We start from the raw sequence: 12158 nt of genomic DNA, 5'->3' as shown, positions 1-12158 counted from the left end.
CTTTCATAAAATGCAGGGAGCAGAAATAGGTGTGATAATTATAGGGAGGCTAATTAGCACTGGTACAATAAGACTATCACCTCCTCCAACATGGGTGTTTGGCTTTCTTTCAGCAACCTAAGATTATAGTAGGCTGTGTGTGTGTGTATGTGGTGGGGGGATGGTAGTAAGGAAATAATAGTACAGAGTGATATGGATCATACTGTAGATTCATATGCATTTAAGCCAAATTCTCAATCTCTTTTATATATGCTGCTGCTAAATTTTATTACTCTAATTCCACAGTAGTACTGTTGGGTTTTAAACCATACAAGATGAATGTGCAATTATTCCTACTACCTATCACCCTATTAGAGTCATCCACTGTTCAAGCCTGGCCAAGGACAATTTCTATCTACTTTGATTCTGCTCAGAGGCCCTCCCAGCTTATAGGCTCCATGACTTGCTCTCTGTGAGCCCCAAATGTTCACAAACCATCCGAGTGACAGTCGGGGACCATCCCTCATTTTTTAGTCTCTAGTCTGCCGCACCTGTGTCCTTCCATGTACCTCAGTCCTGCCTTCCACCATGTCCCACTGCTCACTGGCCATGGCCACCAGTCTTACCTTCACATTTTTTTAAAAGCCTCAGTTCAAGGAAGGGTGAAACTATTTTTTTCATACAGTAAAGAGAAATTTGACTTCACTTTCCTCACCCACTTCAATGTCTCCCCCCTCTTATTTCTAGCTCTGACTCTCCAACCTAACATACTCCTATTTCCTAAGATTGACTATTTCAACCATGTTCAAGGTCCGTGCAGGACACTCCAGGAGTTGTGTCAATCTCGGGTTCCTGAAAACTGAAAAAGCATGCTTTGTCATTAGGCTTCCTTGCTTACATGAGGTTGAATACTTTTGAAGACATAGTGTTGGCATGCAAATATCAATTCAAAATTGGTTTTAATTTCTTTAAAATGACTGACAATCTGTAATGAAAGGTATGGTGTCTCTTTGAGAGTTATATATGTACACATCAGGCAGCAATAAAAAAAATCCAAGCATTATATTCAGGGGAAATGTATGTAACAGTTGTGCCAGTAGCTGAAATGTACAGGCAGAAAATCAAGAGACAAGACAAAATCTGTAAGGGAGAACAGGACTGGAAACATTAAGTAGGCAGGGTTGTTAGTGACAAGAATGAAACAGATGGCTCCTCTCTCCAGTCTAAACAATGGAATTCTAACCCTTTTTTGGACAGAAAGGGAGACTATATATTGCCATGCCCAAAATAGGATTCCTTAAAATCACATTGAAGTGAAATCGCACTGAACGTACTGCTCACAGAGCATGCCTGGAGGACAGAAGGTCCCGTGGGCTCCCGTGTCCCCCCCGTAATAAGGGGGTGTCTGTATCTGCCCAGGAGCCTTCACAAGGCAGTTATCAAATCAATAACAGGTTCGGAAGCAAGGCCTCTACTGTGAAATGATATATCTGGTGTTATACATCGCTACTGTTTGCCCTGCAACAGATGATAGGATCATATATACAAGAAATATAAGAAATTATTTCATAAAAAAGGGCAGTTTTATTCAACTAAAAAGAGAGAGGAGATGGCCGTTGTTTGGAGACATGAGGAAGAGAAAGCATTTTCAAACTCCTTTCTCCTTGGACCTGCCAGCCCGGGCTGTGTGAAGGGCCAGTCCAGAGCTGCAGTTTATTCCAGAGACCCCACAGCTGGCGGTAGATCTGGGAAAGAGATGCAGGGTTGGCTAGAACCAGTCCATCATGCATCCCCAGAAGGTGGCTGTCCCCTTTTCTAATGAAATTCAACAACAACAACAACAACAACACAAGAACAGAATTCGCCTATAAGTTTGAACTTGTGGAAGCAGTATACTTCATATTATAAAGAAAAAGTGGAACATCTACAAGCTGTTCAGGTTTCATCATTTCTCCTACCAGCCAGGGGCAGACTGTGCGCTGAGAACTCTCAAAACTTAAAAAAAAGAAATGACACATACGGTGTCTACTTACGTAAAGCTATCTGAAGAATCAATTAATTCCCTAAAAATTTACTGAATTGCCTCACCTCAGCCCACCATCCAATACAGGGATTCTTCATGTAACTGAGGAAAGAACGCTTCAGTGTCCCAATATATTATCTCTCTACTTCCCTAGCCAAAAATAGCCATACAAAAACAGCACTATCACCTCTCATGGGAGCTTGCTTCAGGTTTTGATTTTTATAAGATGCTACATTTCTCCCTCCATCAACCCTACTTTATTTAAGCTGTGGACCAGGTTCAGCACAGTCAATTAGGACTTTATAATCTCAACTTGAAGACTGCATGCAGCCCACAAATCACCCTGGCTTATTTTACAAATGGGCCCTGTGTCTTTGGCAAGCAGTCCCTCCATTAAATACCCATCAATAAAAACAGCTTTAAGGCTATCTCTAAGATGGAATCTATTATTCCAAAGCCCCTCCAGGCTAAAAGCACATTAACGGTGAACGTAAAACAAGGGGGCCAGGGTGAGAGGATCTGACCTATGCGCAGACATCATGAAAGGAGACAGTTTCTGTCAACTGTAGGGAGAACTCCTATATGAACTAGATGATACCCACAGGAAAGTGTAAATAAAAATAAGAAAAAAGGAGGTGGAGGTCTCCCAAAGATACCAAGCCTCGAGGTCCCAAAGTCCACAGGCTGTTGGGCTACCATTCAGAGGTGAAGGGAATATCCGTTCCCACAGAGGATACTGACAGAGCTGGGGGAAGCAAATGAACCACCCGATAAACACGATGCTGCAGGTCAATGCCCAGAAAGATGCTAAGGACTCATCCCAGGTGCCCCTTACTCACCGGCACACTTTGTTCTGGTTCTGAGGGCTGGCCCAGGAGACCCAGTGCCACCTTCCCCCGGCCTGGTGAGCAGCACACTGATCTCATACTCCGTATCTGGGTCGAGGTGCCCAATTTTGTAACTCGTGGAGTCCACTGGCTGTCGGTCATTCCAGCTCCCACTTGCTGTGCAGTACTCCACCTCTCGGGCGACAATGGGCCCATCCCCATTGATGGAGTTGGCGTTGAGTTGAATCCAAAGGTAGGTTGCCCCCACGGAGGCAAGCTGAGGTGGAGCAATGGGAACAGGGGGCTCTGGAAGGCAAGTCAGAGAGCCATCTTTCAGACACCTTGCTCTTCCGTTTTAAACCAGCTAAATGTACATCAATTATTAAAATATAGAAGGCGTGAACATGTCAGGAATGAAGGGATGGGAATGGTTCTGTTTAGGTTATTACGAAAAAGCATACTGGTAAAGCCTTTCACAATGTTCAAATCTGTGAAATAAACCATCTTTAAAACCTAAGCTTGATCAAGTAGGGATACCCTCAGTTTGTTTTAGGACACAACTCATTTTTCTCAGGCTCAAAGGATTTTTCCCCCACTAAAAGTAACTTGCTGAAGCTCTCTTGATGGTAGTACTTAAGCTCCAGGAGGCACTCTATTGCCAACTTCCTTATTGAGAATGTCTTCGAAATCATCAAAGGTGCTAGTTACCTATCTTATTAAATTCAGTTTCCTTATATTCATTATTCCACAGATATCATCAATTTTAAAACACGGCCAAAATTATAGTTTCTCTCAGCATAAATGCATTTCCAGGATGACTTGTTGCCCAAAAAACCCATCACAGTGGACTCATTCAGCCGCAGGAGAAGCGAGACATCTGGATAACACAGCCCACCACAGCTGCTGTTCAAGGAGCCTCCCGGAATGAGTCTTATGAAAGCAGCAGGTAGAAAGAAAACTCTAACGCAAAGTGCAAGCCATGCCCAGCTTGGTAAAATTCTAAGCAATCAATAGCAAATACTCTTTAAACCCAAGAAAGTCTCTTTCATTGTTTAAAACCTGAGACGGACTCTTTCTACATCATTGTCTGAGAATGGAGAAATAGGCAATCTTGTTTTAAATAGTATTCCCAGTCTGTCAGTGAGGTGTTGGTTGAATGGCTTGCTGGGCACCAAGTGAAGGCATCCTATATTGTCCAGTGTTACTGTACATCATACTGGGAAAGGAGATAACTGTATAAAATAGCATATTTCTAGCTTCATGAATCTCCATCAGAGAAAAAAAAAGTAAGATCTAGTGATTTTCTTTTTTTTTTTAGTTTCAGAGGTAGACTTTAGTGACTCATCAGTTGCATATAGAACTCAGTGCTCATTCCATCAAGTGCCCTCCTTAGTGCTCATCATCCAGTTACCCCCCCACTTCCCCTCCTGCAACCCTCAGTTTGTTCCCTAGAGTTCAGCATCCCTTATGGTTTGGCTCCCTCTCTGATTTTTTTTTTTTTTTCAAGCATGTTTCCGCAGGTGGTTTGTGTCTCTTTGGGCTGTGTGTATGTGTTTCAACTCCTCAGTTAGCACATCTGAATGCACAAAAAATAGAGCCTGCTATGTTCCATTTGCTGGTATATGCTGGCTTGCATGCTGCAAATTCTGTCAGCTCCACAGCAGACACAGCCAACTAATCACGGTCCTGTTTCCTGCTGAAAGGGATCTCACTGCAGCTAAGACCATCTGACCTTGGCCCTTGACATGATACCTGGTGGGTCCCTAGACTAAGATACCAATAACAGTAGTTCTCCTTGCTGGGTAGGGGTGTCTTTGTTCTTTTTCTGTATTCAGGGTACAGTGAATCTTACTGACTTTCAAAAATAGCTGGGAAATCTCATTAGACTGAGTCAAAATAGACACTAAAGGATGAATTGTATTTGAAAGACTACAAAATTCATGTAGACTTACTAAAAATACTGCTCCTATTGTTTATAAACTACAACTTTGTGCTAGCTCCTCATTTCTTTAAACAGTTCTTACTCAACTCATCATGATTTAACATCAATTTATATCATTAGGTGATTCCTTGAACCGAGACATGAAATGGGCCTTTTATAGTATATCCCAAGGCAGTTATGTAGCCAGGCTGAAAGGGCAGTTAATTACTCTGAAGTTGCAAATGCTAGCAAGGGTTGCTGAACTGCCATTCAAAATACAACTCGGGCAAGGCCACGAAGGTTAGTGAGCACACCAATTCATTTAGGATATTGTTACTAGTATCCTAAAATGGACATGACTTTAATGCTTGCTTGACCTGAGAATATTTTCTCCATTAATTCCCCATGAAGAAAAGTATCAAATATGTGAAATCAAATGAAAGATTCTACTGGAACCTGGAACAATTGTACTAGACATTCCAAGGGACTTTTGGGTTGCTGGAAGAATCCGTACAAGTCAATATTTAAATTTTGAATAATTTTTCCCAAAGTGAAGGAAGGAAGAAAGGAAGAAAGGAAGAAAGGAATTCCACCTATACTAAGTGACAGAAGGCAATTTAAAATATATGATTCAAGCCCACTTATACCTGGACTTTTTGCAGTACTGTAAATGTATTCTCTCTTCCTCATGATTTTCTTAATAACACTTTCTTTTCTTTAGGTTACTGCAAGAATACAGTATATAATATGTATATAAAATTTGTGTTAATCGACTGCTTATGTTATCGGTAAGGGTTCCGGTCAACAATAGGTTATTAGTTAAGTTTCTGAGGAGCCAAAAGCTGTATGTGGATTTTCAACCATGCAGGGGTTGGTGCCTCTAACTCTTGTGCTGTTCAAGGGTCAACTGTAATTCTAAACCAAGCCAGCAATGAAAGAATTTATACACATACAGATACGTAAACATATATCTAATGATAAACATATGTGAATGCCTAATACATATCTCATATAATTAAATGATATTGATATACATGCATATATATACAAATTGTGGAGATTCTATGAAATATTTTTTATGTCCCAGATTATCAAAAGCAGTGGGAGACATGAATAAGATAGGAATGACAGTTAATAAATGACGTGGGTTTCATTTGGAGGGCTGGCACCAAATCAGTATGTGACCTTAAGAGAATTACAAACTCTATAGACTTTAGTTTTTCCCATTTTCCGAAGATCAACACTTCAAATACTACATGCATAAAAAAAGAGTTAAATTATATACAAGTGGCCTCAAAAGTGTCACTGCATATTTTAAAGTAATTATCTCAAGGTAATACTTTATTAAGTATAACTTGCTAGTAGAATTCAGCATATTATCTCATTTTTAAATATAAAATATATGAAAAATATGGCTATAAAATTATAAATGGAGGAAAAGTCAAATTTCAGATTTGAGCCGCAACTGTAAGCTGGCTGTCCTGGGTTTGGTCATGTGCAGAGATGAAAAGAGATGCCTGGACATTTTTATCACAATGAGCCAAGCAACCACTATGCCATCCTAAGACAGGAAAATGTGCTGCATAAATGTGAATAACAACCCATTCATTCTTTGTGCTCACGTTTGCTCTGGAAGACTAGAAATTTATGATTTACTTACACCACCCAGCAAATGAACTTTTCCACAGAGGCCATTTTTAGCAAGGTTACGAGATTTACATTATACTGATAATGAAGCATGATGCCTTAAGAACAGGGCTGGTCACAGTGAAACGCTGTAGCAACTATCAATCAGAAAATGGAATACAATCACAAGAACTGAGCCAAGAGGAACATTAAGTACTAATAATGATAATAAAGAACTCAGCCATGGAACACTGAGGCTGCTGCTTTACTGGATTTGTTGGCAAACGGTGTCCATTTTCTACACGGTGACTCCTCGCTTCTCAGAGAACCTCCTGCAGAGTAGGGTGTGCATTACTGTGAAGAGTTAGTTTTCTTATGGCTATTAAACCTAAATTCCTAAACTCAAGTCCTAGTCAGACCAGTTAAAGTTTCACCACAAACCAAAATTCCTAAGAATATGCTGTGGCAAAATTTATTAGCAGGGTAGATATTTCAATGTGCACAATGTCAGTCATTGCTGCAAATTAATACTGCATGGGGCAGGCTCACCAACAAACATTTCTCTCATAAGCCAGGAGTGACTAATATTGGCAGCAGGGATTTCACAACAGAAGCATATGCCAAAATCACCTATAGATTTTATAACAGAGGCCATGTCCCCAGAGATTTTCATTTAATATGGGTGTGGTGGGGGGAGGGAAGAATAGCTGGGCAGGCATTTATGTTTTAAATTTGGAAAGAGGGCAGTGACAAGCATTTCTAAATGAAGCTCACTGATGTACAGGAGCAGAGGGTTACAATCACCTCACTCCCCGCCACCTCCGCCCCATCATGGCCCTAACAGGAGCTGGCTGCTTACTATGTATACTGTTCTAAGTGCCTTTCATATACTTTTTGCACTTGACCTTCTTGATCACCCTATGGTGTAGGTGACATTATTAATGTCTATTTTATACTTTATACCCTGGCCCATGCCCACATAGCTAGTTCTGGGGTTTGAATCCCACGGTCTTTAAAACTGCGTGCACAGAGAAATTTGCTGATACGAGGAAGAACCCATCCAAAAGATATCAGCTTTATGTTTTATATTTAACAAATGCAGGGGGAAAAAAATTCATCAACAGGCATCATTCTGTTCTCCTAGGAGAAAACAGCAATGGCCTGCCACAAATTACCTAAAAATGCCTCACTTTACATCTAGAAGTCCAAATTATTCTGTCTGGGACCAAGAATTGCCCTAGCAGTTTAATACCATAAACTCCTCAGCCCACAAAAAAAGCATTAGACCAGCAATGGAAACTTATTTTCCCTCTTTTTCTTTCCCTCATACCCCACCTCCCTGAATATAATGACTCAATTTTTCAGTCATGCAAAATATAGTAATGGAACCTAACTGCGACATTATGAGTGTTAACTCAGTATTATCAATATGGCTTGTGTGATATGACTGAGCATTTTTATACTGGCATTGCTTCATTTTATTAACCACCCTGCTATCATAAACACCCTGGCTGGTGAATATTTGCATTTTAAGTGATTTTCTATCAGTAAAAAAAAAAAAAAAAAAATGCATTCCTTAAAAAAATTTATAGGTTGTAATCTCTGTATACAGAGTTGGCAGAAGAACTTGCTAAGAGCACATTCAGTGCTTTTGTATGCAACTAAACCAACATAAATAAAATACATTTGTCAAAAATATTGCTCACGTGCAAAATTTGTACTTAAAATGCAATCCATCAATATAGCCTGTCACCAAGCTCCTGTTCGGAGACAGACAAGGATAAGTTTGAGCGTTAAACAAATAATGAACTCACAACCATCTGACATGTCTATTTTAATAGACTATTGAGGGGTATAAAAATGCGTTAAATACCTTTAACTACCAATTCTGCATAGTTTGATATTCCAACACCTCCTTCGGTGCGAATCATGCAGCGGTACTTCCCAGCATCTCGTTTTGTTGTGTTCATGACATTAAAGGAAGCTATGAATCTCCGGGAACTAGTCACCTTTATTTCCTTGAGAGGAGCATCGCGCACATCAATGCCCTGTATAAATGGGGGTGGGGGACAAAAAGAGACAATATCAGCTGTCATATTGGACCGGTAAGACACCTGATGGCTATTATCCATGTTTTTTCCATGTGGATCTGGGTTCCTTTGTTTATTACCCAGGGGCTCTAGTTCTAGGGGAACAGCTGGCCAGGAAACTTAAATTCTGCCATGATCAACACTTTCAAGATTGAGGGATGCAAAATTATGTGTGCAGAAATGTCTTGCTTTTGTCCTTTAAGATATTAATTATGTTAAGTGAGCTCACCGGGAGTAGAAAAATGCATATGGAAAAATTCTTTATTTGATTCCCAAACGATCACCATTTGGTATTTTCATACCACTTTGTCTTATGTTTTTATGCTTGGCTAGGAAACAAAACTGATTCATACACTACCCTACTGCCAACCTCATTTTATCTATGAACAAATAAATAATTTATTAAAAATTACATTAAAGACATAAGTAGGTATTAACATATTCCTTACCGAATAGGTCTGATGGACTATTCTAAGCTTTACGATGTTCTTCCAGGATACAAAAACCAAGTAGATGCTCAATATTACTTGAGTGTGAAATGCTACAAGAGAAGTTTCTCCCCATCCCAGAGTTTCAAAACCACATAAAGCAGGTTCCCTCCGTGTAGCACCTTTGTCTTACACCATCCTTAACACATGAAGTACGTCTTTAGTTATGTGGCCTTAGAACTCCATTCTATGCTTCCTATAATTTAGAGTCTCATAAGAAAGCTACAGATTTTAGTTCTTAATAGCTGTTTACAATTCCCAGGAAAGAGGCTATCTTTAATATGTCTTTTGCAAGCACTGAGTAGAAAACAATGGGCACAGACCTTACAGCTAACGCATGATGCCAAGCACTCTGTCCATTTGTTCACTCAGAATCCATTCTGCCAATCAGGTGCTATCAACTGTGTTAAGACACTAGGCTCACAGTGGGGAATGACGGAAGAGTAGTTATGGTGCCCACAGCACTTTAGTTAGTGGGAAGTATAGGCCGGAAATATAGAATCACAAGTGATGGCCAGTGTGGTGAAGGGACAGATCAGATGGCTGGCAGAAATCATCATCTTTAGATATGGTGGCTGTGGGAGGCCAGTTTGAGGAAGTGAGCTGAGATCTGAAAGGCAAGGAGGAGCTAACCAGGAAAAGGGAGAGGGTGCGAGAGAAGGGGCATTCTGTCTAGTCTGAGGAAACCAGGCAGGAAGCCCGAGATGGTTAGAGAGAACAGAAAGCTTTGGATGAAATGAAGGCAGCTCGTGGAACCAGGGAGGTAAGGAAGTACCTACGCATTCCGGGACTTGCAGGCAATATTAAAGTGTTTTTATGTATGAGTATGAAAATGCTAAGCTACACATAATAGCAATAATCGCGCCTCGGATAAACCTCATTGGCTACGATACTGCCACTGTGCAAAGCTAAGCTACACATAATAAAACTCATCTATATTACTCGGTGATTTATATTATGCAAAGTCGTTTAAAAGCTTTTATCCATGATTTTTTTTCTTTGCAGTATGCCCTAACGGGCATAGGTTTCAAGTTAAACTGACCAGGGTGCCAAAGCTAACTTCAAAGTGATTTACCTTCCTAGAGCCTCCCTTCCCTCATCTGCAACAAGATGATATGACTCACTTGCAGGGCAGTTGTGAGAATTTAAAGATATATACAAAGACACTGGCTTACTGACTGGCACCACACATCCCCACCCAAATTCCGGACCAGCTGAGTGATGAAGTCAAGGAGAAAGGCGGACAGGCTGTCAAAGTACCACTTTTATTACCTGTGAACCTGGTATTACAGAATATGGCTGAGGTGCAGTAACAATGGGCTTGCTAACACTGAAGCACAGAATTAAACAGACTCACCCACCCGGCCACAGGCCATCTTAGAAAAGCACAAAGGCCTCCCACATGTTGGGTGCTGCTGTAAAACTCACAGGATGGAAGAACAGGGCTCCTATAGGGGGTTAGCTCCCAAAGAAGGGGCTGGGCTGTGCATGCTCCCAGCTTCCTTCCCAGGCAGCTCCCGCTTGGGCAGAGAAAAGGCATCAGAGTGCTGCACTGGTACAGTTCCTGCCACAGGGAAGGAAACATCAGGAGTGGGGAAGAAGAGTTCCACCAACATCACCTTCAGTGTTATCTGTCACAGCGGCTTTGTTAATAGCTTAAGAAGTTATAAATCAGAGCATGAAGTTCCATAGATAACTTCCATGTCTTATGTCTGTACTGGTTTTTACTAAATCCCCCAAATTTGGTCTGACAGAGCACACCAAGGACTTAGGAAAGTGAAACAAAATAGAATCAGTCTGGCATCATTAATTAATTCAACGGGGGACAGCATTCCTCTCTGTAGTCCACACATTCAGTCTCCCATCCTTTCTCACAAATAAATAAACAATCCAATTCTACCTCTAGGAGTAACCTCAGATCTACTAACGCTATAAAATGCAGTCTGTCTTTTTCCAAACTAAAAACAAAACAAATCTAATCTCCAAGTTTGGAAAAAAATTAAGCCCTAAAGAAAGGCAGATTTCATATCTGTAAGTATTTGTTTTATTAATAACAGCAACAAAAAAAGGCTACCTACTTATTTATTTACTCACTTGTGGCATGAATCCTGTAAGAATATGCTTCTATAGTAATCCCATAGTATCTTACCTGCTAGAATTCGCCTACTTCAAAAGAATGTTCATTCAAAAGAATTTGGAAGTATGCGGTTATTGATCACTCAAAACAATTCAAGGCTGCAGTGAGGGCTCTCAAGTTTGAGAAAACCTCTGTTTTGGATTTATACATATGTTGAGAGGAGTATTACTTCATAGTTGATGTCTCCATGCCACAGATTTATTCTTTGAAATAAACAGCTTCAAGCTAACAACTCTACAGGACTCCAGTACATCAACTCTCAGGGCTGGGGCTTTCTTTTTGAATCCCATGTACTGAGTCACACAGAAAGTTAGATTCAGTTTCTTCAAGAAAAGTAGTGCATACGAAAGAGAAACCAAGTGCTAACGAATGATCATTTTAGCTTAGGACCCATACCAAATCATAGATCTTGAACGTTCAAGTCTGCAGGTCATTTTGTATTAAATCATTCAAAGGTATGTGGATCCAAGCATTCATTTAATGAACACTTTGTAAAAATCTCTTATGAGGCAGACACTGTATCATATACAGGGAGAATGGAGTTAAAAGAACAATCCTTTACCTAACTGAACTTAAAGCCTGGTGAGGAAAAACAGCCAAGTAAGGCAGTGATTATAGTACAAAGCAATAAACTGCATAACACAGCAAGCCCAGGAAAAGGGGACCACACTGGAGAAGGGTGTGAGGGTTGGGCTGGCTTTCTAGAAAGCACTACTTGAGGCCAGGCTGGAGGATGCACAGGAGTTTCTCAGACAGGGAAGGAGGAGAAATGGAGCCCAGTGAGTGAGAAGACCTTTGCAAAAGTCAAGAGCCAAGACAGCATGGAACGATACAGGAAATACAACTGATTCCATGCAGCTAGAACGAAGCGCGTCTGGATAGGCAGGTGATGAGGCTAGAAGGATAATCACAATATGGCATATTGGGGATTATAGTTTATCTTGATGCCAGGAATGGACGGATTTTAGGTAAAGGGGTGACATGAACATATCTATGGGTACAGTAACAGACTGAAGGAAAAAATGTGGGATCCCAACTGATGTCAAGGGAAATTGGTAATTTTTTTT

At 40.6% G+C, this 12158-nt stretch overlaps 1 protein-coding gene and 1 pseudogene across 10 annotated transcripts in view; both read right to left on the bottom strand.

Moving 5' to 3' along the window:
- Positions 1 to 12158, bottom strand: part of PTPRM (protein tyrosine phosphatase receptor type M) — a 799041-nt gene that overhangs the window by 414578 nt on the left and 372305 nt on the right. For 8 of the 10 annotated variants that reach the window (XM_032421158.1, XM_032421157.1, XM_032421160.1 and 5 more), the window contains exons 6-7: positions 8250 to 8424; positions 2842 to 3135 (exon numbers count right to left, since the gene is read on the bottom strand). In XM_032421158.1, the coding sequence (XP_032277049.1) occupies positions 2842 to 3135; positions 8250 to 8424 (469 nt within the window). Of the gene's footprint in view, positions 1 to 2841; positions 3136 to 8249; positions 8425 to 10311; positions 10981 to 12158 lie in introns of those variants that run through there. The other 2 variants (XM_032421165.1, XM_032421166.1) reach the window with 2 other exon arrangements.
- LOC116642869 lies at positions 9746 to 9864 on the bottom strand (annotated as a pseudogene).

Source organism: Phoca vitulina, unplaced genomic scaffold (genome assembly GCF_004348235.1).
Source record: "Phoca vitulina isolate PV1807 unplaced genomic scaffold, GSC_HSeal_1.0 scaffold24, whole genome shotgun sequence".
NCBI classification, from domain to species: domain Eukaryota; kingdom Metazoa; phylum Chordata; class Mammalia; order Carnivora; family Phocidae; genus Phoca; species Phoca vitulina.
This window is presented reverse-complemented; position numbering and strand designations above follow the sequence as displayed.